This window comes from Astatotilapia calliptera, chromosome 18, assembly GCF_964374335.1.
Source record: "Astatotilapia calliptera chromosome 18, fAstCal68.1, whole genome shotgun sequence".
Classification (NCBI taxonomy): domain Eukaryota; kingdom Metazoa; phylum Chordata; class Actinopteri; order Cichliformes; family Cichlidae; genus Astatotilapia; species Astatotilapia calliptera.
The window spans coordinates 17,961,039-17,976,394 of NC_137439.1; the positions used below are offsets into that span (position 1 = coordinate 17,961,039).

Below are 15,356 nucleotides of genomic sequence, written 5' to 3' on the forward strand. Positions count from 1 at the left end.
GATTGCTGTGATGTATTTTGCAATGTCATTTTTGAGGTTAAAAATATCAAGTATTAGTTTGTGTATATCGTGCTCATATTGCATTATTACCACAGTCAGATTCATCAAGTCACTGAGTCAAGACGGAACAAACAGAATCACTCTCTTTTGGAGAAAGTGTTGCAGCTGATGTGTTGCATGTGGTTTCATTTTCCTCTATAAAGTCTTTTAAACAATGTCGTGTGCATTAGCTGACTAAACTGTCAGCTCCAGAGCTTCAAGCTGCGAGTTTAGACAATGTCACTTGGAGTAACGGCTCATAAAGGCGGAAAAACTGAAGCCTGACTACAAATTATGTGGCTTCCTGCAAAGGGGGAAACACCATGGCAAATGTGTGAATGTGTTTTTCTTTTCTTTTCTTTTTTGTTTTTCTAACCAAATGTGACTTTTATTCATCCACCCTTTTTCTGCAAATGTGGGGAGCTCAAACATAAACCAAGCACAGTACACATGAGTAGTTAAAAAGTTTATTCCAAAATAAATTTGTTCTCATGGCAGTTTTATATTAAAATAATCTCCATGTTAATATCTGATTCTTATCCTTTTTTTTTTTTTAATAAAAAACGTTTACAATAACAATTAAAGAAAATCGTGTGGTTTTAGCTGTAGTTTGCTTTTACTGTAACTGTAACCTGTGACGCGAAAAGGGTGTGTGTTTGTGTTTGAGTCACTGATGCTGTAGGTGGGGGAGTCACATGTTTTGTCCTGAGTCCATAAATGTCACTTCCAGATAACAGTAATTCTGCAACTGTGTGACACACACGTACACACCTACACACATGGACACATGTGCTTTGTCACACACACAACGGCACGTTGTACATTAAGCTGTCTGATTCTGATTATGTGACATTTCTGACTGTGAAGTAATGTGAAACACAATTTCATGCAGTGGACAATCGGGCAGTTTCAGGAGAGCGATCTTTAAGAGGGAAAATTATTTAAGATTCATGAAAAAAAACAAAAACATTTTGGTCAGACATTTGAAGCCATTGTGAAAGTAATGTGGTTTAAGTGTGAAGGAACTAAATGCAGAGATTGAAACTCTGGATCACAGAAGAAAAACATAACAAAACCTTTATCCCTCGTCCTTCAGCATTAACCTCTAGGGCTTCAGCAGCGTGAGGAATTCCACTCGACTCATTTTGGCATTATTCATCTTATACTGCCTAGCGATTCACAAAGTGCCATCTCGTGTCATGAATATCGTTCGTTGGCTACCTTGTGTGTCAGAATCTACCCTCAGGCATGGGAAACAGAGAACTCCTCCCTGTGTAAACCAGCACTTGGACCACAAAGGTAGTTTTCCTTCCTACTTATTAGGCCACTAGTTTCAGGTCAAGAGGAACAGGTATAGTTTCCCTACAACTTACGGGATGAGTGTGATTTTCCAGTCAGCTTCCGTCAGTTCACTTAGTTCAGTGCTAATCATGACCAGCAGTAGAACAGCTCATGGACAACAGCATGGTTTGTAAGCCCTGTAATGCAGAATGCTGTATCTCTCTACGTTTCAATAGGGGAAATGGGTCAAAATTATGTTTTGAATGCTTGACAAAGAAGACAGCGTCCATGGTTACAAAAAGGCTGTTTTGAAACTTTTTTAAAAAATTTCTGTAGAAACTCTAATATCAGTAATGAGCTTTTGACCCCTTAGATTATCTTGCAACATCTTGCAGGAGGGCTGCGTGAGAACCAGATTGAAATTGAGAACCAGTGTTCAAGGCTTTTTGTGCATCTGTATTATAATTTTCTCTCACTTTCTTCCAGCTCTATCAATAAAACTAAGAATTTGGGAAATACATTGGACTACACTATCTTATGATTCACTTCCCTATCTAGCAACTGTTATTTACCATATCATGTATTGTAGTCGAGTGTAGAAATACATTGTGCTAAGAAGTAGAGCTGGCTATTGTCTTCAGTGCCACTTAACTGCATAAGACCAAGAATCACATTTTCAGCTGTTACCTGTAAATAACTAACTAAATAACTATTCATTCATGTTGTTTTATCGCTTTAACATATCAGTGTTTGTCTTAGGGGCCATTCTTCCTGTGCACCTGTGCTAGTACTTCCTGTCTCAGTTGCCCTCCGCTCTCCTCATCCCCCTACCCACAAACCGCATCCTTCACACTGTCACAATAATATTTGTTGAAAAAAAAACTCCACAGTCACAGACACAAAGACTACGATGCATAGGTGTGCAAGTGAAAACAGGGTCTTCCCCATCTCTACCCCTAGCTAACGTGACAGTTTCTACCGCTTACTGTACACAGGACTGCAGTCACAAGCGATGATAAAAAGTTGAAGCATTACATTCACAGTCCTGTACATTTGTATGTATGTATGTATGTATGTATGTATGTGTGTGTGTGTGTGTGTGTGTGTGTGTGTGTGTGTGTGTGTGTGTGTGTGTGTGTGTGTGTGTGTGTGTGTGTGTGTGTTTTGTATGCATGTCACTCCTGAATATGCTGCAGAGGTCTCTGGGAAGAGGGATAGTCAATTGTAGGAGAGGTGTTTTGTTCCTGGATGTGTTCATAGCTCCGTAGGTAGTGACCATTGTTCTGCTGGTAATAGTACACGAGTTTCCTGGCAAACAAAGGCTCCACCTAAAAGGAGAACATGACGATGTATGAAACATGTATGTTAACGTACCTATACAAGCAAAGACCAAACAACTAAAACAACCAGTGGAAAAAGGAGACTTTATGGCTTTTATTTCTGATTTTTCCCTCCCAAAAATCATGACTATAACCTCTAATTAATATCAAAAATGGCAAAATAATATATCAGTCTTGTTAGCTAACTAGTTCGCTAGCTTGAAAGAAAATTACGTTTTTTCTTTTTTTTTTAAACAAATAATGGGAAATTAGGCCCATTTGTTATAAAACAAAATTAATGACTTAGGAAATTCTTTTTTTAATTATTAATTTTTAAATAGAATATCGCCTTTTCAGCCACCATCCATCCCTCTCTCCAGTAGCCGTTATGAATGTACATCTCTCACATAAAAACATGCTAATCAATCAACAGTAAAATCCATTTTCTGTTATTTTACGAATGACGAATGAAAGCTGCTGACCTTAGTTATACATCTAATGGTATAACTAACATGCAACTTCCAAGAAACAGACCGTTTTCAGTTACAAATAAAATCTAAGAAAGCAAGTGAAATATAGCTTTAAGTTTAGCTCCAGTATCATAAACAGCAGAGGCTCTTGTTTAACTACACTGATTCCAATTAAAGGATGGTATTCAGATCTCTTGTTTTCTGAAAATATGCATTTTCTAATATTAATACAGACTACTTTGATTGATCATTTAAAATCTGTTTTCATCGCCTACAGTTATTGTTCTTTTTGCTTTGTTTTTTGTTTTATTGGGTAAAGTTTTACAGTTTTAAGCGAGTTTTATGTACCTGTGCTGTGATCATCTTCCTAGGGCGTTGTGGGTCAGGATATTCGTCTCCAAAACATAGCACCACCTGGTGTCTTGGTACATGACGGCCATTATGGGCAAAATCTTGAAGTTCTGTTAGAAAAAAGAACAAGGTAAGAAAGTTTAACCAAAAAAAATGAGGTGTAATAAACACAAAACCCAATATGTACTCAGCCATGACATGGTTAGATTTCAGGTTACTAAAAAAGACATTAAAATCCCCTTCTTGCTAACGTGACATTTTCCTTAATCATGATGACTTTTCTGGAAACTACTGATGAGAATGACGCAAAATTTAACGTAAAATGGCACACCAAGCATTATCTTGCAGTGTGGTGGACCACAGGAGGTGGGTGGGGACTCCACATGCTTCGGCCCCCTGCTGAGAATGTGAGTGGCTTCTTAATGCTACCTCAAGACTTAAGAGGGACTTACCCAGACACACCACCTGCAGCTATCTCCACCTTCTTCATTGTCATCTCCATTATCAAAACCATTATCAATATGATCAAAAGCCATCGACATGCTTTAAGTAACTGAAGCTGTTTACCATTACAATGTTAATTATTCAAACCTGTCAAGGAATTTAATGACCGATTGTTTTTTTTCCATACGAGTATCCTCTACGCTAGGACAAAAGAAAAGATGGAGCAGAAGATATATTGGCTTAAATAGACAAAAATGTCTATTGAAAACAAGTGTGTGTGTAATCTGTATGATCTGAATAGCAAATTGAATGGAAACTCATGAAATCATTTTGTCCTTCAAGAAATATTGTAAAAGCTTGCAATACAATTCAGCATAATGGAATAAAAACACCTCAAATTATGAGTTTTAAATAAGAAAAATAACTAATTCGCAAAAATAACACATTTTACTAATATACTTCGGTATATATTTATAGCTCTTATATTTTAAAGGCAGTCAGTGTGTGCTATACGTTACGTCTAAATTGCCAACAGTTATGGGGAAATTCTACAGTATAAGGCAGGTTTAGTTACTTGTTTCTTTGACGATTCAGATTTTGGATCCGTAATATTGCTTCATTATAGACCAAACTACTAAACTATGGAGAAAGCCAGGATTTTACATGGTAACACTTTTACTTTAACCTTACCTATTTGGCATTTAAAAGCAGCTGTACAGTCCAGATCTGGGCATATGTTTGTTAAATGGATTTGTCAGTGGGCAACCAGTGTATAAGTATAGAAAATGTTTTTTCATCATGAAACTCAAGGTTAACATATTCTGTGCAAATTCTAAAGACTTTTTTTCCTATTTAAAAAAAAAAAAGACATTAATCAGTGAAAAGATTTTCTGACCTAACTAAAATAAAAGCCCTGAAAAGCACTTTCACCATTGTGGTCCACAAACAGAACAGAAAGTTAACATTTACAGTTTCACAAAAGCAGAAATATTGCATTGGACTGCATCACTTTTCTTGGGCGTTTTTGTGTGCTGTAGGTGGAAACACTGTAGCACAGCAGATATCACTTACCAATAAGGAATTGATGGGTGTCAAACAATTTGCATGACTGCTCCTTCTCCAACTTGTTGGGTTTATCCATATATGGAGCCAGAGGTCCTTCCCAATATACTCTGCCTTGGCACAGGCGCTTAGCATACAGCCCATCGGCTGCCATCCACAGAAGCACTCCCTTGTCTAGTATGTTAGGAAGCATCTCAGCACCCTGTCTCTGAGATTCAGGGTATGGGAATGGGAAAAGAATGACTTCTGCCCCACTGTGAAACTTGTCCTCTGGGCATGGAGAAGAAGGAGAGGAAGAGGAGGGAGAGGAGGAAGAAGTGATCCGGCATCCTTGCTGGCTGGTGGTGGTAACTTCCTTTACCAAAGTCTCTCTGTAGAATAGGGACACGTGCAGGCTAAGATCTGATGGAAAGAGAAAAGCATACATCAGGAACATAAAAATTTGAGCCTTACTGTATGATAAAATGTAGGTCTCGAAAATTGCTAAACTTAAATAAAACTTTTATTTTCGCAGTCTTTGCATATAGAGTATTGCTTATTTCCTTCTAACCTTTCCCCAAATATTCTCAACCCTGAGTTTTTGTCTATTTTAAATAGACATGTTTCATGTTCTGAGATTTAAAAAATGGAAATACTAAATGCGTAATGTGTTTGTAGTTTCTTACCTAGCCACACAAATAGATGTAGTGTAGATTAGTGAATATTTAGAAACAAGCATAGGAGTTAGTACGAGTATCTGTTTAAATGGGCCTGAAACAGTTCTTTACCTGTTATGGCATTGTTATGGTCCACTGCATACATGGGCGGTTGAGACTCTGAAAAGTAGGTGTGGAAGGAGAGCTGAATACCTGCATGAAATTAATGAAATAAAATAAATGCGTGCAATGATTAGAAGGGGAGCATGCAAAAATTTAAAAGGGCAGGAAGAATAATTTTAAACTCTTATTTTTAACAAAGGAAGTATGAAGAATGTATCTCATCTAGCGCACCATAGCATGAGTGTGGAACTGTGGATAATCACTCTTAAAGCCAGGTTTGCCTACAGGTGGTAACATCAAATATATATCATGATTTGTAAGGAAGATACTGCAGCTAAATAGTTGTTTATATGTTATTTAAGATTTGCTTTTGATTAACAGGATATTGACATACTTAAAATATAACGTTCTGACTGAAAGTAAATAAACTCCTACAACTACGACTGGATAAAAGCATTACATTACAAAATAAAAAGACATGATTGGAAGTTCCCTTTATACTTAATCTTTTACATCATTCAGTCTGGAACAGAAATCACTGAAACTTTTGAAAAATGCTAGCCCATTCTGAATGTCATATCTGTAAAGCGTAACATGTATAGGTGAATATTGTACCGTTTTCTGAGTGTGACCCTGGCCAGGCCCGACTGATTGATGATGGATAGTGGCACTGACTATACTGCAGCTCTGGAAGTGGCCCGTGGTGATGTGGAAGAGGCTGTTGTTCTGGAGGTGCGTGGTAATCTCTCCAGTCCCTTCTCTCCTGAGAAACCATAAAACCAGGTACCTGAAAGATCAAACGAGTGGTCACTCAGAAAGTATGTCATTAAACCGAAACATTTCGTTCCCATGTATGTGCTAGGCTCAGCCACAAAATCTGCTGACCTGATTGTGCAGGGATGTATATGGAGGAATATAGCTAAGGTTATTTGCATGTGGTGAGGTCTCCTCCACACTGGTCATCTTCATTCCTGTAAAAAAAAAAAAAAAACAACCCAAAAATGATTTCCCAAATAATCAATTTAAAAATAAAGGAGAAATAGTGTGAAAAGAAAGATTCAGAACAACAATGCTTTATTGCACAGAGTTGTAAAAATATGTGAGGTGCAATATGTCACAAACCACACTAATCAAATTTATTTTGGCAGGGCTGAACTGTGAATACGTTTTGCACACTTGTGAAGCTGTGCTATTTTAATTTGAGTGACAGGGTTATTTTCAAAGCTAGTGCAACAGATGATTGAGTTCATCTGAATCTTGTTTATTTGGAGAATAAAGTGTTAGTACAGATAGCAAGAATTGCTCTGGTGTGACAAAAAGCGTTGTATGATGGCAGAGACTTAGTTATGCAAGGCTGGAGGTCGTCTGGTTGTGTTATGTGCACCCTGCACTTAGTAACCGAAGCCCTCTAAAAAAAGCACTACGGCCTTTTTGGTACATGCTTTGGCTTCCTTTGTGCTTCCTGCCTCATCACAACTGCAGTGGTGCATATGTATGTAAAAAAAATGCCATAGACTATAAACAATATAAGTTGCTGTGTGAAATGTGTCAGTATTCTGTATGTGCAGGTGAATCAATGCTATGGCTATGGCATGCTTGTAGCCTGTACTACTTGCACAGGAATCCAAATACAACCATTTTACTCCAAGCTACATGTGACATGTCCTACACAGGTTGTTAAAAGTGGTGCTTCATGTAATTCTACACAGCTTTAGAGTATTTTGCATGAACAATATCTAACCATATGTAATACTTACCTTTTTTGGCTCCCTCTGGAATGATTCTGTACACTTTGTACGGCTCAGAGATGTCCAGCTGGCTTCTTTCAACTATTTCATCAAAGTCATTGCTTTTATTAAGGGCACAGCGTAGTCTGGTTTTCCATGTAGGGGGATCTGGTTTATCTACACCTTCCTTATATTTTCCCTTGAACATCGCCCATGCCTGCATTAATCAGTGAAGAGATTTTTCTTTAAACTTCCTCTTTAGTCATGCCAAAGCAAGTCAGGAATTTGGAATGAAATAGCACATGTTTAGTAGCTTACATTTTTCATACTTTTTGCTGCAATAATTCATGCAAAGCGTTCAAAATGCAATTGTCAGATGTTTTAGGTGCACTGTGAGGAGAAAGACGGGATGGTCTGACCTTAAAGAGTGCAGCATCCTCGTCTCTGTTATAGTCTTGTTTTCCTGCATGCTTCCACGGAATCCTAAAGATGCTTTTTTCATCGTTCTCCCAAACCAGGCCAGGATATCTCCCGCTGTCAATCTGATCGATGAGCCACTGTCTCAGTTTGCCATTGCCGCAACTGACTGACAGGCCACTGTCTTCATCCAGGTTCATCTGTGCAAACTGAGATAAAATGAGATCAAACTCAACACATATAAGACCTGTGGGCGCAGTAAACGTTCTAGCTTATTTATTATTTTTGATTCTAAGTTTTAGTCCTCGCCCCAAATCTGATATTATTAATTTGCCGATTCGACCACTTACAACATGTTTGGTTGCAATTTTAAACCGAAAAGTCATCGTTTTTTTAATTAATGAAAGATTTGCCCTGTTAGTGAGCTCAAGCTCGCAGAGAATTTCCTCATGCAGTCACGCCGTTAGTAAAGGACGTGATCTGGCTCAAGTGAGTAAATATAACAATCACGTTTGGCACAATTTCCTTTTTCTGTCAGAGAAGTGTGACTTATATGAGACGCGTGCATAAATTAAAAAGAAAGAAAGTGTTATGATTCATCCGCAAGAGTTTAATCCCAGGTTTACAGAGGTGTGTAGCGGGGTTTTTTTTAATGCTGTATTGTTTAGGAGCTATAACTCTAATTTAATGCCAAAATTACACAAACTAGTTCATGTTTTTGCCCGTGTAGTTAAATGCTGACATTTTCACCTGACTGAAACTTGTGGGGTCTCATAAGAATATTAAATATTTACATGTATTTTTTTTTATAATGAAAGAATATATAGAGAGCGAGACAGAGAGGTTGTGTGAATTTTCTTTATAAAATGCGCTGATCTGGCTTACCTTTGAATATGTCAGGTCCACCGTTGAAATCTGTTTTGAAGCTTTCGGGTTCCAATTCTTCAACGTTATCACATCTTAATTTGTTAAAGGGAGGAGCCTATCGGGCTCTGAGAAGTTCAAGAGGAGATGTTAAGCGCTCGGGCGCTCATTTCTGTGAAACTCGGCGCCCACACAGCGCTGCGGTGGGGAATCCCTTTAGAGACACCCTGAGCAGACACCGGGACGGAATGGAACAATTACCTGTAAGCTACGCTCACAAAAATATTTCCCCACCAATTTATTCTTGCAAAAGTCCGCACGTCCAACCTATTTTCCACAAATAAAACTGCTGATGGAAACGCCTTTAAAGTCTTTCATGTGCTATTTGTTAGCAGAGGTAGATGATGACAGGGTTTAATTAATTATCGTCAAAAGAAAAGCCATGGTTGAATTCAAAAAGCTTCTCATTATAGGAGGGCTTTGTTAGTAATACCGCCATCAAGTGGCTGCCCATGCTCCTCCCCAGCTATCTGAAGTGTGTATAGGAGACTGCTGCATACAAAATCTCATAATGGTAAAACAAAAGTGATGTATTTTAGTTTCTTTTAGTCTCTGCGACACCTGCAAAAAAGACCGATTAAAAGAACTCTATCTTGGTGTTTTTGATGCCACCATGCATGACCTCCCCCCGGAACACAGACAAACAGGAAGACAACCAGGAAACAGAGCTGTAAACTGAGCACAGAGTGTGTCTTATCACCTTCAACATGACAGCCCACTGACCAGAAACCTCACAAAACACTTGAATTCATTACTTTTATTGGACAATATGAAATCATAACAGCACACAGTTCAGAACATTTATAAGTTAAGAAAACAGTACCAGGAACATCAAGTAATCAACACTAAAAATGACTGTGGACTGTACACAATAATGAAGTCTTTTGCAGTATTTTATGTCCATGATATTTAAAGAATCCTTCCATTTGCGATACAAACACAGACTTCCAGATGGGTCTGTAACTTGTCTTTCCATAATCTTCCAAAGACCTCATCAAAACAGCTCATCAGATACCTCCAGGTGGGGTGTTTGCAAGTTCTTCTATTGCTTCAGCCTTGACTTTGGATGCCTGATCAAGCAAGTCACGTATATCAGCTTCATCATTAAAAGGATTCTCCTTGTATTCCGTCCGTAGCCACTCTCTGAACTATAGGAAGAAAAGGTTAAGTCTGTTAAAAGCAACGTAGGCAATTTTACTACATATAAAACAACAATGATGTCAGTTTGAATTGCAAGGGTATACTTCCTGTCTTTTCATGCTTCATTTTCAATATGCTCGCTTTGTTACCACCAACCTGTTCAGCTTCAGTTTTTTCAAATTCCTGGAGCTGCCGCTGGAAGCCCAGGTTTGGGCCAGCGCACGGCCGGACCACCTTCACCGCAGCCAGGGCTTCCTGCCAGCCCAATCCAGTCACCGTCATTATGTAAGCTACAACCAGCGTGACACTACGGGACACACCAGCCAAACTGTATGAAGAGCGGGATGGAAAACAAACACTACAAGATTTAGCAATTATGAATAAATCATTGTCAGTATTCACCCATGACACATTTACTGTAGATAGCAAATGACTCGTGTTACATTTGTACAAGCAAGCGCAATGTCCTGGTTTGAGCAATTTGTCCTCATTTAGAAAAATGTAGATGAATATTCAGAGTGTGCAGATGTTTATTAATAACACAAGCAAATAAAACTATCATGCAAAGAAGTAGTGGTGGTAATAAGGTGGAATGAAAGTCCAATTCTGACAGTAATCACTGCATTTAACACGGCGCATCTTGTTTAAAAAGGAAGATAAGTTCAGGAAGTCCAGTCCAGCAACTGGAAAAAAAGATTTGTTACCAGGAATATTTATAATTCTGTATTCTGTGCACACAATTTATTGCACAATTATACTGCAAGCAAAGGTAAAGGTGAGATACATAAAATAAATGAATAAGTTTTGGCCTTTGCAATGAACAAGGGACTAAGCATTCATAATTAGAGAAGGCATTGTAAAAGCAGCTCTTAAAAATAGCCACTTGTATTTCTGAGAAGACCCTCTGTCTAGCCAAATATAACTTTACCCTGTGAACACTTGGTCAGCTACCCTAGTACACGAACACAATGCAGTCAGACTTGTTACTGTACTCTGTTTTAGGAAGTTCAAGAATAGGTTTTTATCACTTAATCTCTTCTGCAAAGCAGTCACACATGAGTTCATTTGTGCACTTGTTTGTTGTGATCTGGGGTTTTTTTCCAGCTTTAAATTAACTACATTTAAATTTCACCATGTCTGCAACTGTTTGAGACAGACAGAGTGAATCTATGTAGGTCCGTTATTCAAATTTCACCTCTCAAGCTTGAGTGAACCTAAATTCTAGCTTGCAGGTAAAGATACAAGTAATCTAGGTCTCACCAGTGAACTAGGCAGCCTTCTCCTTTTAGGCGGGACTCGTGCATGAAAACAATACTTTGTTTGAAGTACTGAGATCTGTGGGGTACAAAAAAAGGAATGTAAAAATGGCTCCTGACTACCTAAAAACTGCTATGCCAACACAAAATCGCAGACTATATGCTGTTATTTTATCTTTGCCATGTTTTTGTGAAAGGCATGGGAATGTTTTTGTAACTGGCATGTGAAACTATTGCTCATCCTCTCCCCATGAGGATCAGGGTGTGTTCATCTCAAGTAGCTGGTGTCATATTTCATGCAACAGGTCTCGAACAGCAAATGTCATGTTCTCAAAACCTTAGAGGTATGAGACATATGGGGGTGCTAAAGATGGCAGGTGCACATGTGTGCATATTTGTAGCATATCACATGTACAGCTCTGTGAAAAGATTTCCTCCCTTCCTGAGTTCCTTTGTGTGTTTTTGTCATACTTATGTGTTTCAGATTTTTTGAATTTCACTCCACATCCAGCCTGGATTACTGCCAGACATGTTAAATTTGTTACATCTGGTGTAAAACTAACAAAAGCATCTCATAAAAAGAATATCATAGCAACAGTCAAACATGATGGTGGTAGTGTGATGGTCTGGGACTGCTTTGCTGCTTCAGGACCTGAACGACAAGTCATAATTGACAGAAACATGAATTCTGCTCTCCACCAAAAAGTCATGAAGGAGAATGACTTTTTGGGTGTCAGTTCTTGAAGTTTAAGCACGTTTGAGTTATGCACACACCAGCAAGTCCACCTCTGAAGGGGTCAAAATGAAGGGTTTGGAGTGGCCTAGTGAAATCAGACTGAGATGCTTTGGTATGACCTTAAACAGGCCTTTCATGCTGGAAAACCCGCCAATGTGGATGAATTAAAACAATTCTGCAAAGATGAGTGGGCCAACATTTCTCCACAGTGATGCTAAAGGGTGGCAACACCAGTGATTAGTTTTAGGGGCAGTTATTTTTTCAATAGGGCGAGGTGGGTTTGGATAACTTTTTCCCTTAATAAATGAAACTATCATTTATAAAAATAAGAAATCAGGAAGAGGGCAAACACTTTTTCACAGCACTGAACATGTCTAGGTGTGTTTGTATACCTCTGCTAGCTAGCCAGCATACCATTTGCCAATAATCGTGCTATAATTCAAGGACTTAGCTGCAAGACATTGGTCATTGCTTTTAGTGTGAATATAATTAAAGACTATTGTAACACAAGCACCACCCTTGGCCATCTTCTCTAGTTTCACATAGAAATAACTGCGTGTATTTGAACGTCACACATACCTACCAAAATAAGAGCCAAGAGCTCAGTCCATTTGTGTTACTGTGCTCTTGTCAGAAAATAAATGTTTAGCTTGGGAAAGCATATCATTTACAGTTTATCTTGGAGAAAATGAACTTTAGACACCCACACAAAGAAGCCTCAAATGGATGTAGTACTCTCTCACTCTGCCTCAGCTTTTCATTGTTCTGTGCCGCGCTGCTGTGCTGCACAATTTGGTACTTACAGGTTTTGTGTGGGAAGGTCAGCTGCTGAAATGCAGAGATAGGTCATCTCCTGGTGGACAGAGTATACTAGTCAAATGTCACGTTCTCCTAAATATTTAACACAGATCAGCTAACAGAATGAAGAATATAATAAATGTCACCAACACACCAACACAATCAGTGATTCACGATGTGTGTTGCTTATGGTGAGGGCAGGCTGTGTAACTAAAGCTGATTAGCCACTATACTAAAAACGCCAGCCTAATTGTTCTGTTGTCCCATTAAATTAGCTCTGAGCTGTCAGGTCATGGACCTGGGAACTCTTTGATGTCCTGCGGCAACCTCAGCTGTTCCAACTTATCCCGCTGATGCTTGATGGGATCTTGGAAGTTCAGAAACCATGACAAGACCAACCTCGGGCTCTCTGTTGCATTTCTCTCTTTGTAAATAGTTTGTGCTCTCTATCCCTGCTGTTCAGGAGGTACCATTGGCAGGGTGGGGGGTGTCTTTACATGTTAAAGCGTCAAAATCAATAATCCAGAAAAAAAAGAATAATGAAGAGAGACCGCATAGTCCGAGCTGGTTGAGACAAGAACAACCGCCTACTCTGAAACCCACGCAGGCACACAACTCAGCACACTGACAAACCAACTGCTGTTGACTGGCATTTTACATGATACTCTAAAGAATCACATGAGTAAAAGAAAGTCCCCTGTGTATGTTTTACTCGCACGGAAATGAGAGCTGTTTGCTCAAGGAAAAGAGCTACTGATACACAGTGGTTCCTGAACAACCTGACAGACCGGGTCAACTGTGGAGGGTGTCTGACTGCTCTCAGCCAATCAATCTGCTCAGCTTGTTTGCTGGATGACTCTATTTAAAAATTTATTAGAAATTCAATATGTGTACCTCTATGATACACCTGGGTGCTGAGACATTATAAGGCAAAGGGAGCTTCTCACCTGGAGGATAGGAGCTGCACTGTCATGAATCGACAGGATGTGTGTAATGTTGTTTCTGGCTAAGTGTTCTCTGTCCCTTGCATCTGACAGAAACGCATAACAGCACAGTCAAACAGCGTTATTATATCTGCACACATATAAGAAGTCAATTTAAAAATAATAATAATAAAGAGAAAATGAGACACACCTTTGAAATTTCCCAGGTATAAATCAGGAAGGACCTATAAGGAAAAAGAATACCGATTGCTATATCAAAAACCAATGATTGATACTGTGGTGGTGCAAACTGATTAAAGACCAGTCAGCTACAAAGATAAATGAAACCCTAAAATATGAAGTTATAATTACAAATTGTGTCATTTGATGGTCTGAATAGATAAATATTCAGGCACTAAATGATAATAACTAAAACAACAACAACAACAAAAACAATAACTATGCCAAAAATAATTCTAGTTTGATCACTGAACTGTGCTGTGATTAAGTATTCTAACAGCGATGCTACATTTTCTAATATTGCAAAGTTAACGAGGAACCAAACTTTTTATTCTATGAAACGTCCAAAAATGACCAGCACCTATCTTTAAAACACTGAGCACCGCTCACACAATAATTCCAACCTGAGGAGCACGGAAGAGAGGAAAATCGTACCTTGTTGATGCCATTACCCATGCTGAAAGACCCGCCTCACAGGAGAAGAGTTGGAACAAATGTCACACGCTGCAGCCTCGGCGCTGGAAAACGCGTATCCGGCGTCTCGATGCCTTCCCAAACCCGCTGAAGGGGAGCAAACGCAGTAGGTCTGCGTCCGAGCGAGCCGAGCACTGCTGCCCGAGGTTCCCGAGGTGGATGCTGGGAGCTGTAGTTTCCTAACGCAAAGGGCGTTGCAGACCTGTAGTAGATGTGTGTGGAGGAGTTAAACAGCCCCACATAAAAATATAATTATCGAAATCAACGAAAAGCTCAGTAATTTAATCAATATTGATCATTTTGCATGTAAAGATAGATAGATAGATAGATAGATAGATAGATAGATAGATAGATAGATAGATAGATAGATAGATAGATAGATAGATAGATAGATAGATAGATAGATAGATAGATAGATAGATAGATAGATAGATAGATAGATAGATAGATAGATAGATAGATAGAGCCAGGACAGACAGGAATGGATCTTCTCACCTTCAACCAAAACCTCACAAAATACTTGTCTTTATTTCCTTTGATGTCATTATAACAACACAGTGCAATAACACTGAAGATCGCGGTTTCTAACAAAGCAAAACACAAAGTATCCACAGGTTGTTTGTTCTGTTCCATACAGACGACCCAGTTTGGATGCCATCACCACCACCAGCAGAATGATGGCACCTGTGGAAAGGCTTTTAAGCAGGACAAACAGGAAACAGAATCTGCAAGCTGAGTATAGAATGTGACTTATCACCCTCAACCAAGAGAACCTTGACTTTATTCCTTTTATCTAACAGGTTGAAGTAACTAAAATAAATTGAAAACACAGCGAAAACCACTGTTTGCAACAAAGTGAATTATAAAATATTTACTGATTTATTTATTAAAAAAATCAGTAAATATTACTGATTTCCCCTACAGACCAGCCAGTGTGGATGCCCTCTCCACCAACAACACAACTTTTATTGTGACACCTTTGAAAAGGCTCTTCCAG

The 15,356-nt window shown here is 38.8% G+C and overlaps 2 protein-coding genes across 4 annotated transcripts; both read right to left on the reverse strand.

Moving 5' to 3' along the window:
- Window positions 1-492: 492 nt before the first annotated feature.
- On the reverse strand, window positions 493-9,416 carry irf4a (interferon regulatory factor 4a). 2 transcript variants are annotated; one of them, XM_026149622.2, is made up of 9 exons: window positions 8,754-9,416; window positions 7,871-8,077; window positions 7,482-7,668; window positions 6,610-6,695; window positions 6,340-6,511; window positions 5,734-5,781; window positions 4,976-5,368; window positions 3,458-3,570; window positions 493-2,648 (listed from the first exon to the last, which is right to left on the reverse strand). In XM_026149622.2, exons 2-9 carry the CDS (start codon window positions 8,066-8,068, stop codon window positions 2,496-2,498), a joined length of 1,350 nt encoding a protein of 449 aa, XP_026005407.1. In that variant the 5' UTR covers window positions 8,069-8,077; window positions 8,754-9,416; the 3' UTR covers window positions 493-2,495. The 2 variants fall into 2 exon arrangements, with proteins under 2 accessions (XP_026005407.1, XP_026005406.1); XM_026149621.2 differs by having other exon boundaries at window positions 5,734-5,814.
- Window positions 9,417-9,534: 118 nt separating this feature from the next.
- dusp22b (dual specificity phosphatase 22b) lies at window positions 9,535-14,511 on the reverse strand. 2 transcript variants are annotated; one of them, XM_026150875.2, is made up of 7 exons: window positions 14,321-14,511; window positions 13,857-13,890; window positions 13,670-13,752; window positions 12,728-12,777; window positions 11,193-11,267; window positions 10,089-10,260; window positions 9,535-9,940 (listed from the first exon to the last, which is right to left on the reverse strand). In XM_026150875.2, exons 1-7 carry the CDS (start codon window positions 14,339-14,341, stop codon window positions 9,800-9,802), a joined length of 576 nt encoding a protein of 191 aa, XP_026006660.1. In that variant the 5' UTR covers window positions 14,342-14,511; the 3' UTR covers window positions 9,535-9,799. The 2 variants fall into 2 exon arrangements, with proteins under 2 accessions (XP_026006660.1, XP_026006661.1); XM_026150876.2 differs by lacking the exon at window positions 11,193-11,267.
- Window positions 14,512-15,356: the final 845 nt, after the last annotated feature.